Genomic DNA, 25,190 nt, shown 5'->3' with positions numbered 1-25,190 from the left:
TTATTGTATCAATGAAATGGCCGTGGTTGTAGTGAAGGTTTAATATTCCCTGGTAAAATTGAATATATTCGTTTATGAACTCTGTAACTTGTAATGCTATAGTTTGTATTCGTAACGTGCTATATTCGGTTTCTAATCTTTGTGCTTTGTCCTCTACTTCGTTGAGACCTCTAGATATATCTTGTAGACCGGTTGTTAGTGCTTTTTGGAACTTATTCAGTTGTTCATTTATCCTCATCTCCGTGTGGTTTATTGACGTTATTGTCTCTAACATTATCTTTGCCTGATGCTGTGACCCCTTTATCAATTCTCTCTGGTTTTTGTCTAGTGTCTCAATGTCACTATAGGCTTCGTCGTTCACTCCAAATATGGAGGTTAATATTGTGCCTAATATTCCTCTTTTTTCTCTTCCTTTTATTTCTACTGTCAACGCCTCACTTACTGACTCCGCCTTCCTTCGTCCTTCCTCTAACTTCCCTATTATCTCTTTACAGTTTACGATTTTTGTCTCTTGACACAGATCCTGTATGCCTTCTATCATACTTCCTATCAGTTGATGCTCCTTTTGAACTCTTCCTTTTTCGATTAGCACCTTTATTCGGAATGTTCCCCGGTCTATGTAAACCTCTCCAAGGTCTTCTTTAAATAACCCTGGTTCCGGATTGTATATTTTATACAGTTCTGCATTCATGGGTTTTAATAGTGTTAAAAACATTATTGCGATTAGTATTTTCTTCCATCTTGATCCTGATGAATTCTTTGGTTTTTCCTGTTTCCTGTAGCGTTCCGCTACGTTTACGAGTAGCCACTCCCGACAACCGTAATAATTAACATCGAATAACAAAAAGTTACCTTACGATCGAGGTACGAAAATGAAAACAGAATTAGTGCTAGCTAACCAACGACTTAAGAAGGTCAAATACAGACAAATATGTGTTGGAGAAAAAACGGCAGATGTCATACATAAAAGAATAGGAGATATTCAATAAATCTATTTTGGAATTGCAATTACAAAGCAAGCTAAATATATCTGTAAAAATATAATATACCTAAAATGAACGTCTGGTAAGTGATTTTATTTTAAAATTTCTTTTGGAAATTTAGGAAACACATATATCAAAATGAATAATTTTATACCTTAAAAAGTCAAATCTAGCAAAGCTACTTTTAGAAATATATTACTTAAGTAATAATGTAATTTCATTTTGGATAAATGACCTTCCCATTTATGTGGAAGAATATGTTCGGTTATCTTTTGTAACCGGTCTGTCTCACCTTGTATCCAGGAAAAAATTTCTAGATACCTAATGAGAACCTCTCTTTTTAGCCGTACCTAGAGAATTATAAAATAGAACCAAGCTTTTAACATCCCACAAAGACAACTTATATGGAAAATGCACTAAGAATAACATTCCTATTAATTATCTGGAACGTAAATCTTCCCTAAGATGTGTATACTCATAGAGCCGCTTACCGTCTGATAAACCGGCACGTCCATAAGCCAACACTTGGAATTAGAGCTGAAGGAATTTCATCTAGATTGGAACAAAGATAAGTGTACTTAATTAATGTTCTCATTTATAGACCGAATTGTGTTCCGCAATATATTATATATTTATTCTACATTTGTTGTTAAGCATTAGATTATTTTTTAACTTCCCTTATCATATCTTTTACTATCGGTTGTGTCTACACAACAAATAATATTTTGTCAATTTTTCATCTAAATCTCAATGCATGTAAGGGAACATAAGTACTTATAGACCTAGAGCATTGGTCTCTATAGGGTTCATTACATAATAACTTAGGTATTGTGGTAGATAATATACAAGTATATTAATACGGTATTATGAAGAATATCATCTGGTTCTGTTGACTAGCACTCACTATTGTTTTTCTGTCTCTTTATTGTTTGTATCTGAAAGAAACGTAAACTCATAGAAATCATTTAATAGTCGGAAACTTTTACGTTATCTGCTTATATCTTGGCAACCAAAATTTTAACATTACTCATATTCATTATTTATATTATTAATTAAATTTTACTATTATATATTCATCTTGCAAGCCAATGTTTTACATTATTATACATTATTTATATTTTTAGCTAGAAATTTTACATTATATATATATACATTAGTTACCAAAATCTTACTTTACATATATCTAGGTATTTTTTTTTACACAATAAAAATAAGGTATACCTATTGGGTTTGTATCATTTCACCTGCACCTGATATCTCTCAACTATATGTGTTCATATAATATTTTATTTCAGGATTAAGTTATTTGGATTGTTTATATCTTTCTCCTTATTTCTCTCTCTCTCTTTCTCTCTCTCTCTTTCCCCCTCTCTCTCTCTCTCTCTCTATCTCTCTCTCTATATATATATATGTGTGTATATATATATATATATGTATATATGTATATATATCTCTCTCTCTATATCTCTCTCTCTATATATCTCTCTCTCTATATCTCTCTCTCTCTCTTTTCTAGTCTCCCACACTGTTCTATCAACGAAGTAAAGGCTCTAAAAGGCATTTACTTCTGGCGCCCATCTTTGGTTTATTGATCATAGGTCAGTTCTTTTCTTTTAAGTATTTCATTACTTTTAATTTTTCTGGTTTCTTCCTTTATCACTATCTCTTTCTCCCCTAAACAACAGCACGAAAATAAGCCGATCTCCACTTCCTGAGCTTTTACGTCTCATCCTCATCCTCATAATTAATTTGTTATCTTCATTCTAATTTTAACTTGTTAAGCCGTTTCTCACTACTCCTTTCTCTTCATCAATCAAATTTTAGTACCAAAAAAAAAATATAACCCTACTATAAGGGTTACAAAGTGGCGAGCCCATCGTGGAGCTGTTGTTTTTCATTTAGGTGGTGATTTAGTGTTAGTTACACTACATTCTCTTATTCAATTTGGGTATTGCGAATTATCACTTACAGTTTGTTGTTGTTTTGGAAAAAAAAAAAGAAAAAGTTGATAGTAGCAGTGTATCATTTTGTTTTTTTTTGAGAGAGTATACAGGTGTAAGGGAAATTATTTTAGAATTGAGGATATAGCATTAATTGTTGGGTGGTATACGAACATAAGTTAAAAGGTAATATATAAATGTTTATTGAAGGTGACGTTAATATTTAATAAACTGAATTTTTACATTTTTATACGTTACATATTTTTTGGTATCTTATAATTATTATGATATCCTGTACTGGCATTTGTATCCACACAATTATATATTTTGGGTTATAGGTATATGTTTATTAGGTTCTGATTTCTATCTCAATTTTAGATTACTGTATGCGATTTAATTTGCGGGCTTTGTGCCAGTTGTAAAATTTTTTTATTGAGTTTATCTATCTAAACTTCATTGGGGTGTTTTGTCTTGATACTGAACGTTTCTTTTTTAAAATGTCCACTTTTAAAGTTGATCATTTACTGGTAAAAGAGTTAGATTACGAGCTTAAAATCCGAAGTATTGATGTTACTGAATATCCTACCGTCGAGGCTAAACGCAAAATATTGCGCGGAGCTCTGCGACAGGAGAAGGAAAATAGGAGTTTTCGGCAAATTTCTTCCTCCTGTATTCCCTTTGACAAACATAAGGAGGAGATTGAGGACACACTGAAAGACCTTACCCAGAAAATCGGGATATTCAGGGGTACAATACTGGATCCTACCTTTGCTAGATTGTCGTCTAGAGTAGCTCATTTATCTGAACGAGTAAGTCGCTTAGAGTGTGATACCGATGAACAGGAATTATACCATAAAACCGTCGCAGTCAAAATCTTGGATATTGAAGGTGATCTCGATGCTCGGGGAAACCCAGCTGCTACCTCCACTCCAAATGCACCCGTACACAATGCGTCACCCTTCCCATTTTCTAAATCTGCCCAAGTTCATAAATGGGGTATTTCTTTTTCTGGTACAGGTGATTGTGATACTGTTGTCGCTTTCTTAGAGAAAGTTGAATGTTTGCGAATCTCTAGATGTATTCCAGAGGATGACTTATTTGCAGCCTCCGCTGAGTTGTTTACCGGTCCTGCGTTCACTTGGTTTATGAATAATCGCTCTAACCTTTCTTGCTGGAAAGATCTGGTGCAAAAACTTAAAGCTGATTTCCTACCATATTCCTACCAAGATGATCTTTTGGATGACATTAAAAAGCGGAAACAACTCCAGAATGAACCCGTTACTATGTTTATCAACAACATCCTTGGGTTGTGTAGTCGTCTTGACATTCCTCTTACGGAATCCGAAAAGGTAAGAATCATCATGAAATCTTTGTTACCCTCATATCACTCTCAACTAGCTCTTGTAGAAATCCGTAGTATCGACGAACTTACGGAAAAATGTAAGCGGTTAGAAGAAACATTTTCTTGGTCTAATCAACCCTCAACTGTAGTTTCGTCTCGTCCTTTCCTGTCTTCTAGTCAGAATTCCTTTTCACGAAATCGATCATGGCAAAATAAAGTACCGAAACACAATGTATCTACCGTTACCTCCACGATCGTATGTTGGAATTGTTATACTCAGGGACATGCCTTCTCTGCATGCCCAAACCCCAGATTGCGTCCCTTTTGTTTTGGGTGTGGCCTTGAAAATACCACTAAACCCAGGTGTAGGAATTGTCAGGGAAACGGTCGTTTAGAGGATTGTACCCTGAGCCCTCCTCTGACAGTCTCTCCATCAGGGAATTCCGTAACTTCCATAAACAATACAGGACTCAACACGTCAAGCCCTCCCGTACCTTCTACCAGTCGAAAAGGGAAAGGTATTTCGTCCAAAAAGACAACAACTTCAAACAACAACCTATCTCAAGATTAAGTTATCTGAAGCAGACACCCTTTAATGTCGAATCAGATAATGATAGTGTTTCTTTCTCAGTATCTTCATTAAATCTCCCATCTCCTTGTCTCGAACAAGAACTTAACTCTGCGTTAATTCCGTTACCTTTACCTTCTTCCAGAAAAATTAAGGAAGGAGATACCTGTCTACCTTTATCTCAATTTTCTGGCAACACCATAGTGATTGATAAAACAACCTTAGATTTAAATTCTCTATTAGTTAGGAAACATAACGATAATCGTCCGTATCTCCCTATCGAAGTATTAGGTCAATCTTGTTTAGCACTTCTAGACAGTGGTTCAAACATATCTTTACTAGGTTCTTTATCTCTTCGTTTAAGAGACAACGATAAAGTCAAAGTTAACCCGATTTCTTCTCTTCAAGTATCGACTGCTGATGGCACTGTACAACCCATCACGGGAAAATTCGTAACAGAAGTCTCTGTAGCGAATATACGCAGAAATGTTACTTTTTATGTTATCCCCTCAGTGCAAAATTCAGTTATCCTTGGAATGGACTTTCTTAATGTTTTTAATAGCACACTTAACTGCTCTGATTTTTCTATGTCTATATCTTCATTTAATATTTCGAGCTTGAATGCCGTACAAGATTTTTCTAGTTTATCAAATGAGGAACAAAATCAGTTACAAGAAACTATCTCCAAGTTTAATTCTATCTCCTCTACGGATAAGTTAGGCCGTACTACCTTGCTTTCCCATTCTATTGAAGTGAATAATCCCACACCATTTAGGCAATACCAATATCCGATACCCCAAGCGTGGCAAAAAGATTTAGACCAAGAGATTGATGAAATGCTTAAACTTAATATCATCGAACCGTCTACCTCTTCCTATAGTAGTCCATTATGGCTCACGAAAAAGAAGAATGGATCATTTAGGGTCTGTTTTGATGGACGTAAGTTAAACAGCATCACAGTAAATCGGGATGCTTACCCGATCCCTCGAATTGATATTATCTTGAGCAAACTTCAAAACTCGAAGTTCATATCGTCTATAGATCTTTCAAAAGCTTTTTTACAAATACCTCTTAGTACTGAAAGTAGGAAATATACCGCTTTTGCCGTCAATGGTAAAGGATTGTTTCAATTTGTAACAATGCCTTTTGGGTTAGTATCTGCTCCCCAAACTATGTGTCGTCTCATGGATATAGTAATAGGTCCTCAGTTAGAACCCTACGTGTTTTATTATCTTGATGATATCTTGGTAGTCACCCCGGATTTTTCTACTCATATCGAAATTTTGAATAAATTATTTGTCCGGTTAAAAGAGGCCAATTTAACGGTTAATCTTGATAAATGTCAATTTTGTCGACCAAGTTTGAAGTTTTTAGGCTATATGGTTGATAACCAGGGTCTTAGGACAGACCCTGAAAAGGTCGCCGCTATAAGAGATTTTCCCATCCCAAAAACTACCACCCAAGTTCGCAGAATTTTAGGCATGTGTGGATATTATCGTCGGTTTGTTCCGTCTTATTCTACCTTACTATCACCCCTTACTGATCTTCTGAAGGATAGAAAAAAAGGCCAAACGATTATTTGGACTCCTGAGGCCGATGAAGCGTTTAGGCGCGTTAAAGATGCACTAACGAGCGCTCCAGTCATGATCTCACCTAATTTTAACGAACATTTTTATCTGATGACCGATTGTTCTAACACCGCTTCTGGTGGCGTGCTATTTCAGGTAAAAGATGGCTCTGAACACCCAATAGCTTATACAAGTAAGAAACTGAATAAGGCGCAGAAAAACTATTCGACTACGGAGAAAGAACTCTTAGCTATTATTCAGGGTTTAGAAGCTTTTCGTTATTATTTAGAGGGTCGTAATTTCACGATAATTACGGACCATAGTTCTTTGGTATGGCTTCACAGCATGAAAAACCCTTCTCAGAGACTTTCCCGATGGATATGTAAACTGACTGCCTATTCGTATAAGATTGTCCATCGAAAGGCAGCCGGAGTAGTGGTTGCTGATGCTCTTTCCCGTGTTTTTGATATTAATGTTTTAGATCTATCTTCGTTAACTCCTGATGCGTGGTATCAAAATATGGTCGATAAGGTTACTCAAGACCCACAAAGATATCCCGATTTTAAGGTGGAGAACAATGTGCTGTACAAACACATTTTAAGTCCTGTTGAGGTATTATCGAATATGACCGAATGGAAAATAGTTGTACCTACGCCAAACAGGGAAAATATTTTGCGTATGTGTCATGACGAAGTTACTGCTGGCCATTTTGGTTTCTATAAAACTTACCACCGTATTGCTGAGTTATATTATTGGCCTGGCATGCGCAAATCCATTAAAAGGTACATCTCTAAATGCATAGTTTGTGCTACTTGTAAACCAAGTAACTTACCACAAGCTGGTCTTATGGGTTCTTTTAGAAATATTAATTTCCCTTGGCAGATGATTTCTCTCGATTTAATTGGTCCATACCCTCGTAGCTATACAGGAAATACTTATTGTCTCGTAGTAGTGGACTATTTCACCAAATTTCCTTTGGTTTGCCCTCTTCGGAAAGCCACAGTCCCAGCAATTATTAAGTATTTGGAAGAACAAGTATTTTTAGTATTTGGTGTTCCTCAAATTGTCTCCTGTGACAATGGGCCCCAATTTATCTCGAACGCTTTCAAGACTCTTATGTCCAAATATAGGGTGCAGAAGATTTTCTATAATGCTGCATATCACCCTCAAGCGAACCACTCAGAACGTGTAAATCGTAGTATTGTTACCGCTTTAAGGTCTTATACATTTGAGGACCATAGGTCGTGGGATCAATACATTCATTCTGTTGCCCAAGCCATAAGGACTTCCACTCACGAGGTCACTAAATGTTCTCCCGCGTATCTTAACTTTGGTCGAAATGTTCCTCTCTCAGGCGATTATTTTGGTTTAATTTCCGATAATGCAACTACTTTACCACAAGTTTCTGAGAATCTTCATCGACTAGAGGATCTCCAAAACCTACCCCCTATATTTGCCGATATTCGGAAGAGATTGAAATCTTCTTATTTACGTTCCCAGAAATATTATAATTTAAGGAAAAGACCGTTACGTTTTTATCCTGGAGACCGAGTCCTAAAACGAAATTTTGTGAAATCAAGTAAAAATGATGCCATAGCGGCGAAATTTTGTCAGAAGTATATTCCATGTACGGTTTTAAAAGTCATATCGCCTCTTGTCTATGAACTAAAAGACAATTCGTCCAATAAACGAATTGGTCGTTTTCATGTTAAAGATCTCCTACCTGATAAAACAGTCATGGATTCTGAGTCCTCGACCTCAGAGGATGATTAGGTATTAACTTGCGTTCTGCATTAATTTTGGAACCTTTTATCGCAGTCTGCAACTTGCTAGTTTCCTAAAAAAACTCTTATTTTTGCTATTTGGTAATTATTATTTTTACCTCTGCTCTTGATTTTACCTTTGATAGTTAAGTTGTTCACATATATTATGGACTCAGCGTTTGCACAGGGAATGTCATAACATTTGTCTGGTGTAATAAATGCATTATACAGGGTATTCCATTATTATCACTTCTCAAAATATTAGACTGTTATAGGTAAATTGCTTTTAAATATTGTCTTTTCACTTTTATTAGTAAATTTTGTTGTATATGGGTATATAGGTGTATCTAAGCATAATACGTGGGTTCGAATTCGTTGATCAAATTCCGGACTAGATCGTTGGCGGATTTCGTAATCCATGCTATATTTTGTGATGGATGTACTTTTACCTGGAGTCGCTATGTGGCGAATATGGTCGTTGACCATCTTCGGTTCAGTAGCATAGATTAAGTCTTCATCAAGTTATACAATGGATTTTTTTCTTGTACAAGGCGATAACCCAATACCTTTAATATTAATTTCGTTGATGGTTGTTATATCAATAATTTTGGAAAATACATTCATTAGCTGTTGTTTAGTGACTACTCTAATATTTGGTTTTCGTTTTCTTACGCATTGGTCCACTATAGTAGTCCAGTTCGGACCTCTTCTGTCATTGATTTTAGGAACTGATCTATAAATATACGGTTTCAGATGAAATTGTTTGATTTTGGTTCTTAAATTTTAGTTTTACCTTTGAGAAATTGTAGTTAAGAACTTACTTGTGTTGATGCTTATACATGTGTTAGTATAAAAATACACTGATTATCAAACGTTTTGGTATATCGTACACTGAAATCAGCTGTAGCCTTAGGCTATAGATTTATCGGATACAGATATTAAGTTAGGTTATCTTTAGGTTACCTTTCAATGATTATTACCTGTGATTATATTAAGTCAATTCGGGAATGGATTATGAATTATACTGACGGAACCATATTTGGATGGATACGATAATGGCTATCCATTTGTGGAACTGTTTTGTTTGTCCATTTTTTGTTTTGCTGTGCATTCTTAACTACCTGGTTTATATCTGCATTGGATATATAATATATTTAACTTAGCGTATCGTACTTCACTTTATCTTATCTTATCTTATCTTACCTAAGAGAGTTATGTTACATCTCTATTTCCTTACCTTAAGTTATCTTTGATACCATGTTTTGAATCGGTTGGAGAATATCCTGGTTACTCTCGGTTGAATATGTCAACAATAAATTTTATGTTCATCTTTGGATTAACTTAGGTGCTAATATCCAAATCGATAGTGAGTCCGATAGTGAGTAAGGCCAAATTTAATGGTTCTTTATGTAGTTGGGTGGATACTTTGTTTTAGTCAGGAATATTTTTTTCTAGTACCTTTAGTTCACGTTGATAACAATTTGGGGTTACGTGTAATCTAAGCCTTTAATGTGAACGATTTAATAAGTTTAGTTGATGTGAGTAATGGTACAGCAAGAATAACTATTAGTAAACTTTAAGATACCTAGTATACGGTTCATTCGTAAATAAAGTCTGGATGCAGATCATCAGACTAGTCCTTGTCTACGTTAAGGAAGGAAAAGTTCCTTTCTCGCGATCTCCGTAAACCATACCGGTTCCGGAATCTTGGGAACTTACCTTGATGCACTCTTGTGTTGGATCCACACAAGTGTGTCATACTTTTGTGCCCGCACTCTTCCATGCCCGGAAGCATGAGAAGTGTTGCCTTTTATTTCCCTTGTGTAAATATGTGGTATAATGGGGATGTTTACCCACTTTGAGCCAAATTCAAAATTAATGTTTTAGGTTAGATTAGATTAGTTAGTTGATGTACTAATCCTATCTTTAACTTTGTGGAGTGGTTGTGACTGTAACTATAGCTACAACTGCTAGGAGCTACTACTCCTGACCCATATTAAAGTACTAACCCTGCCAAGAATAAACTTCGTTTTGGTTTTTGCCAAAATAATTTTCTGAAGGAAAATTATATCGAGTGGAGGGGGAATGTAGCGTTCCGCTACGTTTACGAGTAGCCACTCCCGACAACCGTAATAATTAACATCGAATAACAAAAAGTTACCTTACGATCGAGGTACGAAAATGAAAACAGAATTAGTGCTAGCTAACCAACGACTTAAGAAGGTCAAATACAGACAAATATGTGTTGGAGAAAAAACGGCAGATGTCATACATAAAAGAATAGGAGATATTCAATAAATCTATTTTGGAATTGCAATTACAAAGCAAGCTAAATATATCTGTAAAAATATAATATACCTAAAATGAACGTCTGGTAAGTGATTTTATTTTAAAATTTCTTTTGGAAATTTAGGAAACACATATATCAAAATGAATAATTTTATACCTTAAAAAGTCAAATCTAGCAAAGCTACTTTTAGAAATATATTACTTAAGTAATAATGTAATTTCATTTTGGATAAATGACCTTCCCATTTATGTGGAAGAATATGTTCGGTTATCTTTTGTAACCGGTCTGTCTCACCTTGTATCCAGGAAAAAATTTCTAGATACCTAATGAGAACCTCTCTTTTTAGCCGTACCTAGAGAATTATAAAATAGAACCAAGCTTTTAACATCCCACAAAGACAACTTATATGGAAAATGCACTAAGAATAACATTCCTATTAATTATCTGGAACGTAAATCTTCCCTAAGATGTGTATACTCATAGAGCCGCTTACCGTCTGATAAACCGGCACGTCCATAAGCCAACACTTGGAATTAGAGCTGAAGGAATTTCATCTAGATTGGAACAAAGATAAGTGTACTTAATTAATGTTCTCATTTATAGACCGAATTGTGTTCCGCAATATATTATATATTTATTCTACATTTGTTGTTAAGCATTAGATTATTTTTTAACTTCCCTTATCATATCTTTTACTATCGGTTGTGTCTACACAACAAATAATATTTTGTCAATTTTTCATCTAAATCTCAATGCATGTAAGGGAACATAAGTACTTATAGACCTAGAGCATTGGTCTCTATAGGGTTCATTACATAATAACTTAGGTATTGTGGTAGATAATATACAAGTATATTAATACGGTATTATGAAGAATATCATCTGGTTCTGTTGACTAGCACTCACTATTGTTTTTCTGTCTCTTTATTGTTTGTATCTGAAAGAAACGTAAACTCATAGAAATCATTTAATAGTCGGAAACTTTTACGTTATCTGCTTATATCTTGGCAACCAAAATTTTAACATTACTCATATTCATTATTTATATTATTAATTAAATTTTACTATTATATATTCATCTTGCAAGCCAATGTTTTACATTATTATACATTATTTATATTTTTAGCTAGAAATTTTACATTATATATATATACAGTAGTTACCAAAATCTTACTTTACATATATCTAGGTATTTTTTTTTACACAATAAAAATAAGGTATACCTATTGGGTTTGTATCATTTCACCTGCACCTGATATCTCTCAACTATATGTGTTCATATAATATTTTATTTCAGGATTAAGTTATTTGGATTGTTTATATCTTTCTCCTTATTTCTCTCTCTCTCTTTCTCTCTCTCTCTTTCCCCCTCTCTCTCTCTCTCTCTCTCTATCTCTCTCTCTATATATATATATATATGTGTATATATATATATATATATATATATGTATATATGTATATATATCTCTCTCTCTATATCTCTCTCTCTATATATCTCTCTCTCTATATCTCTCTCTCTCTCTTTTCTAGTCTCCCACACTGTTCTATCAACGAAGTAAAGGCTCTAAAAGGCATTTACTTCTGGCGCCCATCTTTGGTTTATTGATCATAGGTCAGTTCTTTTCTTTTAAGTATTTCATTACTTTTAATTTTTCTGGTTTCTTCCTTTATCACTATCTCTTTCTCCCCTAAACAACAGCACGAAAATAAGCCGATCTCCACTTCCTGAGATTTTACGTCTCATCCTCATCCTCATAATTAATTTGTTATCTTCATTCTAATTTTAACTTGTTAAGCCGTTTCTCACTACTCCTTTCTCTTCATCAATCAAATTTTAGTACCAAAAAAAAAATATAACCCTACTATAAGGGTTACATTCCCTTCTTCCAATTTTATCAGCTTAAGTATAGGCCTTTTTGTTATTTTCCCGTTTGCCTTTCTCACTGACACTACTCTGGTTAATCCCTCCGCTCCAGGGTGTGTTTCTATTACCCTTGCTAATGGCCATCTACCTGGAGGTGTATCCTCTTCCTTAATTATGACTATTTCTTCTTTTTCTATGTTTGGGTGCGTTTTATGCCATTTATTCCTTTGTTGTAACTGTTGCAGGTACTCTTGCCTCCAAATCTTTCAGAAATATCTTTTTATTTTTTCCAATATTCGCCACCTTGCTGGCATCTTCAAATACGTCGTGAGCTCTTCTTCCCGATTCAGTGATACGATTTCTTTCCCTATAAGGAAATGAGCTGGTGTAATTGCTATTTTCCCTTCTGGGTCTTCTGATGATCCACATAATGGTCTCGAATCCATACAGGCTTCTATTTGTGTTAGCACCGTACTCAGTTCTTCATATGTTAATACTGTCTCCCCTATGATTCTTTTCAAATGATATTTCATTATTCGCACTGCGCTTTCCCACAATCCTCCGAAGTGTGGCGCATATGCAGGTATGACACGCCACTGGGTGCCTAGTGCAACTAATCCTTGTTTTATCTCGTCCTCTATGTTTTGATTTTCCTTTTTTAGTAAATTTGCCGTTCCTACGAATGTGGTTCCGTTATCACTGTAAATGTTGATGCACTGTCCTCTGCGTGCCGTAAATCTTTTGAACGCCGCAATAAATGCATCCGTAGACATATCACTTACTACCTCGAGATGTACTGCCTTTGTTGACAGACACACAAATACTGAAATGTATCCTTTATAACTCCTTTGTCCTCTGCCTTTCGTAGTACTTATTTTTATCGGCCCGGCATAATCTATCCCTGTATTCGTAAAGGGATGACTCGGGTTCACTCTGTCCTCCGGCAGGTCTCCCATTAACTGTTGTGCTACTTGTCCTTTATACCTCCTACACTTTATACATTTAGTTAATTGATTTTTCACGGTTCTTCTTCCGTTTATTATCCAATATTTCCTCTTTATGTACTGTAATGTCTGTTGTAGTCCGCTATGTAGATTTCTTGTATGACTCTCCGATATAATTAATTTTGTTAGTGCACTGTCCTTAGGTAAAATTATAGGATGTTTTTCCGCGTACTGTAGCTTCGTGTGCCTCAGCCTTCCGGTGACTCTTAGAATCCCTTGTTTATCCAGGAATGGTACCAATGATGCTAATTTGTTCTTCCTGTCTAGTTGCTGTTTCTTCTCCAGCTTATTGATTTCTTGCTTGAAGTTGTTGAGCTGTGTGAGCTTTATCACTTTTAACAATGTTTCCTCTAATTCTCGGACTGTAAGTTGTCCTTGATTTTTGTCCTTCTTTCTGCAGTTGTTTGCAAATCTCATGCAATATGATACTACTCTTCTCATTATTTCTAAATTCGAGAATCTCTCGCATATGTCCTCCTTTATCGTTACCATGTGCGCCGTTACTTTCGTTTTGACTTCCTCCTCATTTGTTTCAGGTATATCCTCTGCCGTTAGCCTAAGTGCTTGTTTACTCGTCAGCCAAGTTGGTCCCTTCCACCATAACTCTGCTTCTAATAACTCTGATGCGGTACTTCCACGTGAGAGGATGTCCGCTGGGTTTTCTTTCATATCCACTTTATGCCAATTTTCTGGTCCTATAACTCCTTTTATCTCCTCTACTCTGTTGGCGACGAACATTTTCCATCTTTTTGATGATCCCTTTATCCAAGCCAGGGTTATTGTTGAGTCCGACCATGCATATATTGCCATGTTCTCCCTCTTCAATGCTTGTAGGGTTTTCTTCATTAAATTTGCTAATAGTACCGCGGCACACAATTCCAATCTTGGATTCGTTTTAATTTCCGAGTCTAACACCCTTGAATAAATTACCGCTCCATATCCTTTCAGAGACGCATCTGCGAATCCATGTAGTTCTACTCTGCTTGTTTTATTTAAATTGTTCCACCTGGGTAATGTTATTTTCTCAAGATTTATTAATTGTGCCTGATATGCTTTCCACCAGCTTTGTTGCGTGCTAGTTAATTCTTTATCCCAACTGGTCTTTTGCTCCCAAAGTTCTTGTATGAACATTTTCGCCTGAATTACTACTGGTGCTATCCATACTAATGGGTCATATAGTTTTGCTACTTCTGACAGTATGTGTCTTTTCGTTATTTTCTTTGTCGTCGTTATTTCTATCTTGAATCTGATTGTATCTGCTTTAGGTGACCAATGTATTCCTAACGTCTTTTGTATTTCTTCTTGCTTGAATGCTTTTGAGTCTACATTCCTCATTTCTTCCGGTACGTTCTCCATTATTTTTTCTTCGTTGCTCAACCATTTTCTAAGTGTAAATCCACCTTTCTTGAAAATTTGTATTAGTTCCTTTTGGGCTGCTTCTGCTTCTTTTAACGTCTCCGCTCCTCCTAGTATATCGTCTACATACATATTTTCTTTTATTATTTTCGATGCTGTAGGGAAATTCCCTCCTTCATCCTCTTGTAATTGTTGTATTGTTCTTAACGCTAAAAATGGTGCTGCGGCCGTGCCGTATGTCACCGTCTTCAATTTATATTCTTGCACTGGATCCTTTGTGTCCTTTCTCCAGAGTATTTTTTGATACATTTGGTCTTCTTCTGCTATTCTGATCTGTCTAAACATTTTCTCCAGATCCGCTGAGTATGCTACCTTATGGGATCTCCATCTCAATAGTATATCTGTCAAATCCTGTTGTAATTTTGGCCCCGTGTGCATAATGTCATTCAAGCTTACTGTTGATGAGCTTTTACTTGATGCATCAAACACGGCTCTTATTTTTGTTGTAGTACTGTCCTCCTTTCTCACTGGATGATGAGGTAGGTAGTAACCGCCTCCCTGGTTTTCCGCTATTGCCATATGACATTGGTTTTCATAATCTTCCATGAATTGTCTGTAATTCGCTTCTAACTGTTTGTCTTTTGTAAACGTCCTTTCTAGTTGCATCAATCTGGCGAATGCCTGCTGCTTAGATTCTCCTAACTTTGTGACGTCTTCCTTAAACGGAATTCTCACTTCGTATCTCCCTTCTTCATTTCTTTTTACTGTCTGTCGATACATTTCTTCACATTCTTACTCTTTTACTGATGAACTTGTTTCTTGATTCACTTCTTCTAATTCCCAGAATTTCTTTATTTGTATGTCCATTTCTTGTCTGGATATCATACAGCATACTTCTGCTTTTGCAGTCTCCCTTTCTCGTGCTATCCCCGAAACTATCCAACCTAGTTTGGTGTTTCGACTTAGGAGTCGATTACTTATTCTGTGCATCCCTTCTGTCAATATGTAACTATATTCTTTTACTCCTAGCAGTAAGTCTATTTTTCCTACCCTGTAGTATCTTGGGTCTGCCAGTAGTACATTCTTCTCGTTATAGTCCTGTAGGATTATGTCCTGTTCCGGTAAATCCCTTGTTATTTTCGGTAGTACCAGTGCCTCTATTTCCATGTCGAAGTCACTTTGGTAATGATTTCCGATCAATAGTTTCATACTCCAGTTGGCTGTCTTTTCCCCTGACGAGCCTATTCCGGATATGGTCGCCTGTATTGGCTGCCTTTTTGTTCCTAGCGCCGTCGCCGCTTGTTCTGTTATAAATGCGCATTGTGACCCTTGGTCGATCAATGCTCTCATTATGAGAGACTCTCCATTCGCATCCCTTACGCGTACCACTGCTGTGGCTAGTAATGCTTCACCTTCCTTATGGCTCGCACAGTTAACTGAGTTCTGTCCTCTTTGCTGTGTGTTGTTGTTTCTTTGCCCCTTGTTCTCTTGCGTGTTTTCTCGTCTTCCGTTATTTTGTTCTCTGGCGTTGTTGGAATAATTATTTCCTCCTCTGTACCTGTCCGATTGGTACCCGTTTCTTCTACTGTTCGATTCTATTCCATTTCTTTCTTGTGTTTGTTCTCCTTTTGTTTCATTTGTGGTTCTTCTGTTGCCTGTATTTCCTTTTTCATAATGCAACATTTTGTGGTGGTCTCCGCCACACTGTTTGCACCTAATCTGTGAAAAGCATTGTTTCTCCTTCTTATGTGCTAGGCAATTCGCACACCATTCTTTTTCTCGTATTATCCTGTTCCGGTCTCTTACATTGAGTTCCTAAAATTCTCTGCAGTATGGTACTCCGTGATCTCCGTTGCATATCACGCAACTCATTCTTGTTTTCTTACCCGATCCTCCATGCTTCTCTTGTCTCTTTTCTGACTCCAGCAGTTCCAGTGTTTGGAATCGTCGCTGTAAAAATGTTTGTGTTGATTTGTACGTCGGTATCTCTCTACTGTCTCCGATGTGGTTTTCGTATAGCCTCCTTGTCTCATTGTCCCATTTTGTTATGCTAATTCGCGCTATCAATGGGCTCCACGCTTCCGTGTCTGTTCCTAAGCCTCCTATGGCTTCCAGGCACTCATGGAAGGTGTCATGTAGTGATTTCAGTGCTCTAGCGGAAGATTCCTTTACTTCCTGTGCTAGTAACATCCTGTCTATTAGTTTAAACAGTATCATCCTCGGATTTTCATATCTTTCCTTTAACATGTTCCATGCCACTTCGTAGTTGGCCTCGGATATGTGCAAGTGTTGTATCATCCTGTGGGCTTCCCCTCTTACTTGTGTTTTTAGGTACTGCATCTTTTCTGCTTTCGACAATTGGTCATTTTCATGTATTATCTTCGTAAACAGATCGTGGAAAGTTCTCCACGTTTCGTATCTTCCTTCATACACAGGGATTTTTACCTACGGTAATGTCACACCATCTCTTCTCTGTGTGATGTCTGGTCGTTGCATCCCAGGCCGTATTTTCTTTAAAGTCTCCCTGACTTTCCTCCTTAGCTGATCTATCCTCTCTACTTCGTCACTGTCTATAACGTCTAGCTCATCATTTACTGTTGCTTCTATGATGAGTGTGTTTATTTTCTACATGTGTTCTTTCAACTCTGCTTGCAGTTCTTCATCGTACTGCAAGTCTTGTTCATATTCTTGTAATAATTCGTCGATTTTTTGTTTTCTTATTTGTATCTCCTTTCCTTTTGTTGTCTTTCCTCTTTTCAAGATTCTTCCATATTCTTCCAATAGGGTTTTTCCCTCAATATATGTCTTAAAGACCTGCTCGTAGTATTTTGTTTCGAAGTATTTGTCTTTCGTTACTCCACTCTCTAGTAATTTCTCGTGGTTATGCACAAATCTTGTCCAATAATCCTCTAACCTATCCTGGCGCTCTTTAATGCATTGTTGATTCTTGCGAGATCCAGGGTCTCTTTTAAGAGACGATACAAATCTCTGCTCCAATCTCTGCTTGCTTGTTCTGTACCGCTTCCATGTTTAAATTCACCTACTTTTATCCAGCGGTAAGTGTTTTTACGGTATTTTTAAAATGTTATTTATATTTTCAATTTACTATGATTCACGTTTAAATGATGCGGGAATTTTACTCTTTTTGACCTTGCTGACGCTCAGTTTTTCTGGAGGTCAGTTGTACATGTAGGTTAATGTCGTCAAGCAAAATATTATGTTACACAACTATAAATAGAAACCTCTCGGCTACTATGTTTAATTAAAATTATGCAATATGAATGAAATACAAAAGCAATATGTGCCTATTAACGTATACGTTTTTTCTTTATCAATTTTTTAAATAAAAAAAATAAATAGGTAGTAAATATTTGTAGGGATAAATACCGTTTATTATTATTATATAGGCAAAAAAAAATATCTATCTGTAAGTTAAATAGTTTGGGTTCAAATGGCAAATATTGTATATAATGCACTAAAAAATATATATTGTATGTATGTATACGTCAATTAGTTTGGGTTTAGATGGAAAATATTGTATATACGATAAGTAAAAGTTGGAAAAATATTATGTTATTCAAAAACTTACGGTTTTTTCTTTATGTTTCTGGACGTTGCGGCTCTCCTGGTTCTGGAATGGCTGTGCAAGTGATCCTGTAGTTTGTAGGTTCTGTAATGGCTTTCTGGATCTGGCTTCTGGTTCTGTAGTTCGATCTCTGGCTCTGCTATGGCTTTCTGGATCTGGTTTCTGTTCTGTATTTCGATCTCTGGCTCTGCAATGGCTTTTTGGATCTGGCTTCTGGCCTGTATTTCGATCTCTGGCTCTGCAATGGCTTTCTGGATCTGGCTTCTGGCCTGTATTTCGATCTCTGGCTCTGCAATGGCTTTCTGGATCTGGCTTCTGGCCTGTATTTCGATCTCTGGCTCTGCGATGGCTTTCTGGATCTGGCTTCTGGCCTGTATTTCGATCTCTGGCTCTGAGAGGGCTTTCTGGATCTGGTTTCTGTTCTGTACTCCCGGGCCTAGCGTCGTCTATCTGCTACTGGTGTGGTCGTTCGTTTGGTGTGGACTGTAGTTGTAGGCCTCCTTTTTTTCTCGATAAGGACCATGTATAAAGATAAGGATATAAACACCGAATAGCGATAAAGGTATTTATTGGTAGAACCGACACTAGGGTAATTCTACCCAGGGAGTACTTCCGAACACTGACTAATTACTGATACGCGATTAGCTAAAGACTGATGTAGACTGATGAATGCTCTTTCTCTAGGCCAGATATCTTGGTTTTATAGAAGCTTAAATTGGGTCATTGGTGACACGATGCCCGCGTGATTTGTATATTTAATTAAGGTAAATAATTCTACTTTTGTCAGCACTTTCGTGTCATTTCCAAATTATATTGTTGATAATTGACCAATTTGGATCTAAACTAATAATCTACATGTGTGAATATAAAAACAAATAAATTCGTGCAATCTACTGGGTGATATAATTATTCTGTTCAATATCGGATATGAATTCTGAATATTTGTTATTGGACAGGAACATTGTAGGTTAGTTGGGGTAGTTACCCCCTACGATAGGGGTTGATGAAGTAAACACTTTTCGATCCTGGCAGGATCGCCATATGGTGGTACTCCACCCTCAGGAACATCCTAGGTTAGTTGGGGTAGTTACCCCCTACGATACGGGTTGATGAAGTAAACACTTTTACTGAATACTTATTTATTTACCAACTCTAAATACCACAGTAACTAGTTGGTGCGTTTGAAGTCTAGCTGTCTAATTATGTATCTGAATCACGAATGATAATTGATAAACTAATGAAATAGAAATGATCCACAATGCTTTGCTGTAACTATAAATAAACTCGGAAAGTGCTGATGTTTTTAAAGCTGACTTCAGCTTGACCGTGAATTAAGAATAATATTGAACCGCTGACGAAGCGTTATTGAAAACTGGTGCACTTCTGTTAAGTAATCGGTGTCACCTCAATTATTTAAAAACAAACGTGATGTTTGTTTTGTAGGACATTTAAAAATTAAACGAATATGTGTTGCTCTTATTTTGGATGATGATAATCCTGTACAGTAGCCCATGGCGGCAAATTTTTAGTGGCGGAGTAATTTTTGAGAGCACCCAATTTTTGGAATTCAGGAAATAATAATTTTTGTTTTTAATATTATAAAGAATCAATACCATGAACAAAAGCAGCAGAAATACAACTGAACGAGAACGAGAATTAAATAAATGAAACAAAAATAACAATGCCAAAGTTCATTAGACGGAAAGTCAGTAACGGGTCGACCCCAAAATCGCAACACGCCTAACTTCACGCGCGACTTTGATACGAGAATAATACAGTGATGAGCTCGCTAATAACGGCAAAATAGCTCAAAAGATGGAAAACATAATACATTGCGGAACAAAAAGAGACGAAGCTAGTGGAGGTGGAAAGTATCGATATAAACCAATAAATTAACATTACATTACATATTTTTCCACCTTTAGACGTATCAGAGGAGTATGACAACTGTCATTGTGACAGTAGAAAAATGAATCTGAAAAGTTATTACTATAAAGAGTAATCTGTAGGTACACTTCGCGTCAAAAAAAAACTGGTACAACTCTGTTTTTCAAGTTGTGTAAGTTGATCTTGTCACAAGTGTCATTCTAATTTCTAGGGCAACGTTGCCAGTTCAACGAAAATATTATATCAAATTAGGTAAAAACGGGGCTGTGCGGCAGACCGGCGCATTTTTTAATATACTAAAAACTAAAATAATTGTAATTTTCCGTCATCTCAATTAAGTATCCATACATTGATTCGTGTTTTATTATAATTTACGAAAATATTTCAATTCAAAAATAATGATAGATAATAAATCTTGACATGACATTAAATTATTATGTTTAATGTCAAATCGAGAGGTGTGATTGATTTCTCGTAAATTGTAGGACAAAACTGCGTTAAGTTGTGTTGAATAAATAAAACACACTGGAAAAATTAAAAATTTAATTTGAAATTAATACAAATTGAATAACTTTTACAGTGAACAAGTGTGGAATTTAAATATATGTATTACAATTCGAAATATATATTTTAAACGTTATTTTTTTCTATTTAGATTTAGTGCAATTCCGTTATCTGTGATGGCAACAACGAAGTGATTCACGAACAATAATTGTCAGTCTGAACACAGGTTTACGTTGGAAAAAAAAAGTGTACCAGTTTTATATGACGCGAAGTGTACCTATACTGTGGCAATATGCTTGAATAAAATAAAACAACGATTAGATATAAGAGACAATCACAAATTTTATTAAATTTGGGAAAGTTTTTGGGTAATTTCTTTATTAATCATCCACACTTTCTGCGCATTTCATATTTTTAACTTGGTATCAGAGCTGATGGGCAGTATTTCAAAGTTTAATTACTTTTTTCTACAACCGTGTTAAAAATGCAATTTTTAGCACTCCATGGGAGCGTTAAAAATGCTAGAATACTTTAAAGCACTATTGTTTGTTTTTTAACCTAGAGGATTGATTCAAATTTACCCCGCCGTACTGCTTGTTTTTAATTGGTCCGACCGCAGGCAAGTTTACTCCACTGTTATTAAATTTTGACACTAATGACATTTATGAAATTTTGGCACTTCTGTCATTTTATAGGTTAATTAAGTATATCGGCGATTTTTTGTGTTTTCTGCATTAATCCTTTAATTTTTAGATTTTTAGTCTACTTTTATATAAAAACAGGTGTTTTTAGAACTCTTTAGCGATGTGTTAGTATAATATAATATGTATGGATTATCATCGAAAGCTGATATGATCAACGAAAAAAGAAGACGAATATGGTGACTTTCCTAGTAACTTTCTTGGGTGTGAATCTGTCTTTTTAGCTTACTCCTCTTGGTTAAAAAATCAACTATAGTGCTTTTGAAAATTTTAAGGCACTGCAGTTAAAAGTGAATTATTGTCAAATTGTGAAACGTCAAAATATTTATATTTCATTTATTAACATTAATATTATTAGTACAACTTGCGCAATTTGAAATAGTTGGTTTAAAAGGTTTTTTAAAATTTAATTTTAACTGTATTATTGCATTTTTAACACGTATGTAGAAAAAACAAGTTTATGTAACGGTATAATATTTTCGCTAAGAATTTTTAGACATTCCCCTCGAGTATAGATAACCAGTTCTACCTTTTACAGGTCATAGGTTTCATGGTTTCAGCAATTAACAAAAATATTGTGTTATAAATTTATAACGTTTGTAGAAAAAATATTGTATGGTATACGTGTTAAAAAGTACATTTTTAAGGCACTCATGTGAATTAATTGTAGAATTCGCTTCGCTCATTCTGCAAACTTTCACATGCGTGCCTTAAAATTGTACTATAAATAACTATTTTGTAACTATTTAAAACTTTAGAATATTTATATGGCAAGTATTTAAATACTCTATAATTATAAATATGTACAGAGAGAGTCTGTAAAGTGGAATAAATTCAATATCTCAAATACTAATTGTTTTTTTGGAAAATGCTCAGACCCGTCGATTAGTATTTCAAATTGTCCTTATTGACATTCAATAATAATGTATACAGGGTGTCCCAATTTAGAGATATGACGTCATCGTCGATTTTCTTAAATGGCAACACTGTCATTTTGATAGCTAATTTGATAGGGTTTGTAAAGTTATACATAACTGCAAAATATCAAATTTTTATTCTCTACCATTTACAAGATAATAGAAAATAACAAAGTTATATCTGTAATTTGGAATATATTCAATAATTAAAATAATAACTGTTTTTTTGAAAAATGCTCAGACCCGTCGATTAGTATATCAAATTGTCCTTTTTGACATATAATAATAATGTATACAGGGTGTCCCAATTTAGAGATATGACGTCATCGTTGATTTTCTTAAATGGCAACACTGTCATTTTGATAGCTATTTTGATAGGGTGTGTAAAGTTATACACAACTGCAAAATTTCAAATTTGTATTCTCTACCATTTAGATGATAATAAAAAATAACAAAGTTATGAAAAAGAAGTAATCAACTAATAATTGAATTTAATTATTTCAATAAATTAAGCAAAAACTCATAATGTTGCCCTCAATTATTGTCAAATTGTCAATGGGCAACGTTATGAGCATTTGCTTAATTGAAATAAATAAATTCAATTATTATTTGATTACTTCTTGTTCTTCATAACTTTGTTATTTTTTATTATCTTGTAAATGGTAGGGAATAAAATTTTGAAATTTTTCAGATGTGTATAACTTTACACACGCTATCAAAATAGCTATCAAAATGATAGTGTTGCCATTTAAGAAAATCAACGATGACGTCATATCTCTAAATTGGGACACCCTGTATACATTATTATTATATGTCAAAAATGACAATTTGATATACTAATCGACGGGTCTGAGCATTTTTCAAAAAAACAGTTAGTATTTTAATTATTGAATATATTCCAAATTACAGATATAACTTTGTTATTTTCTATTATCTTGTAAATGGTAGAGAATAAAAATTTGATATTTTGCAGTTATGTATAACTTTACAAACCCTATCAAATTAGCTATCAAAATGATAGTGTTGCCATTTAAGAAAATCGACGATGACGTCATATCTCTAAATTGGGACACCCTGTATACATTTTTATTGAATGTCAAAAAGGACAATTTGAAATACTAATCGCCGGGTCTGAGCATTTTCCAAAAAAAACAATTAGTATTTGAGATATTGAATTTATTCCACTTTACAGACTCTCTCTGTATAAGTAATATATAAGTATAATTATAAATATAATATAAGTATATTATAAATATAAGTATAATTATAAGTAGTACTTGGTATTTAAATACTTTAGAGTCTTTAAATAAAAATAAAGTATTTAAATACCTACAAATAATTATTTAAATTTTGAAATACGACCCATAAGCTACGATACCAAGTTAAAAATATGAAATGTGCAAAAAGGGTGAATGATTAAGAAAAAAATTTACCCAAGAATTTGTGTACATTTTTAGTATATAAATACCTACTTGGTAATTAAATACTTCTCAACGTTGGTATTTGTATTTTTGACACTTTACCAAGTTTATGACACTTTTATTTATGACCAAATTTACTAAAATTTTTAATTTTTTATATAAATCATTGTTTTATTTAAGGCAAGCATAGCCACAGTTATTCGCGGTGTGCAAGTACTTGGAAGGGAATTGAGAAACGATCGTGCGCGAATAGCGGAAAAATATTGCAACTTTCTTAAATAATTCATATTGTCAATTGAAATTGTTAAATTGACGTACATTTCATATCTACTGTCATTGAAGAAGAAAAATTATATGTTGCTTAACAATATTGATATGATATGCAATTATTATATAAAGGTAAATTTAATTAATTGTATTTTGCTTGCAGTACTGCATTTTAATATCTAATGTTATTTACTGCATAAAATTGTTTACGTTTTAATAACATAATCTGAATCTTATTTTTTCTTCTTATTATTTTTTTTGATTATGGTATTGACAATTATCCAGTAACCAGGACTAATATAATTGGCCAATATAATTAAAAGTGCGAATAAAGTTGCAGAGCGTAGAAATAGGTGTCGCTTTGCCGAACTTGCACGGTCCCAATAGGTACCTACAGGTCAATCTTCATAGTAATAACTTTTCAGTTTCATTTTTAAATACATCTACGAAGAAGGTATGGTATGTTAAACAGTAAATGGTTAAGTTCAATTAGTTACCACTATAAACAGCCCGGATTAACTGATAATAGTATAAAAGGCCCGGTTTCAGGTAAAATTTATTTTAGGCATTATTATGGGAGTACCGTCTAGTCAGTGTTAATTGCAAAAGACCAACTCTGTCTACTTCGGTGGCTTATCGCTCCGGGTGGGTCTTAACAATGGGCCAGGTCAGATAAATTTAATAATATTTACGACCGCACTAATTGAACTCAAACCAATTATTGTTGAACAAACCATACTACATATTTGATTCATTTATGCCTTATAATCTGAATTTTTCAAGTGGTTAATACAGCAAAACTTTATAATTTATTTGCCCATTTCGCTAATTCCAGTTCATATAGGCAACCCAAATTACACGGCACGAAGTAGTGGGTCGGCCGCTAGACACAAGTAATAGAAAACGACTTATATTCACAATACACTTCTTAGCGCAGCAGTGTCTTCCATTGAGGGGCGATTCTGATACTTTTTACAACAATGGTAATTTGTTAAAGCTTGTTGAGCTCTTAGGAAAATTTGATTTTGTTTTACAAGAGCACATTAGAGAACAATAAACGGTAATAACAAGCAGAACCACTACTTTCAAACGTATTCAAAACGAAATTATTTAGCTCCATACCAAATTAAGGTATTTTCGGCTGCAATGCTATTCAAATGGGGATTCATTTGTTTTCGAATCCTGAGAAAACTAATAAGTATTTTTTTTTTAATTTAAACGCAGAATGA

General features: G+C 34.7%; 2 protein-coding genes across 3 annotated transcripts in view; one reads left to right on the top strand and one right to left on the bottom strand.

Moving 5' to 3' along the window:
* The window catches only part of LOC126879692 (uncharacterized), a 98,457-nt gene that overhangs the window by 30,417 nt on the left and 42,850 nt on the right, over positions 1 to 25,190 (bottom strand). The window lies entirely within an intron of this gene.
* LOC126879691 (uncharacterized) lies at positions 800 to 11,858 on the top strand. 2 transcript variants are annotated; one of them, XR_007696205.1, is made up of 2 exons: positions 800 to 1,065; positions 10,801 to 11,858. XR_007696205.1 is itself a non-coding variant. In XM_050642877.1 (2 exons), exon 2 carries the CDS (start codon positions 3,421 to 3,423, stop codon positions 4,834 to 4,836), a length of 1,416 nt encoding a protein of 471 aa, XP_050498834.1. In that variant the 5' UTR covers positions 800 to 1,065; positions 1,328 to 3,420; the 3' UTR covers positions 4,837 to 5,190. The 2 variants fall into 2 exon arrangements, 1 of the variants encoding a protein (XP_050498834.1); XM_050642877.1 differs by lacking the exon at positions 10,801 to 11,858 and adding an exon at positions 1,328 to 5,190.

The sequence above is a fragment of the Diabrotica virgifera genome, chromosome 2, assembly GCF_917563875.1.
Source record: "Diabrotica virgifera virgifera chromosome 2, PGI_DIABVI_V3a".
NCBI classification, from domain to species: Eukaryota; Metazoa; Arthropoda; class Insecta; order Coleoptera; family Chrysomelidae; genus Diabrotica; species Diabrotica virgifera.
This window is presented reverse-complemented; position numbering and strand designations above follow the sequence as displayed.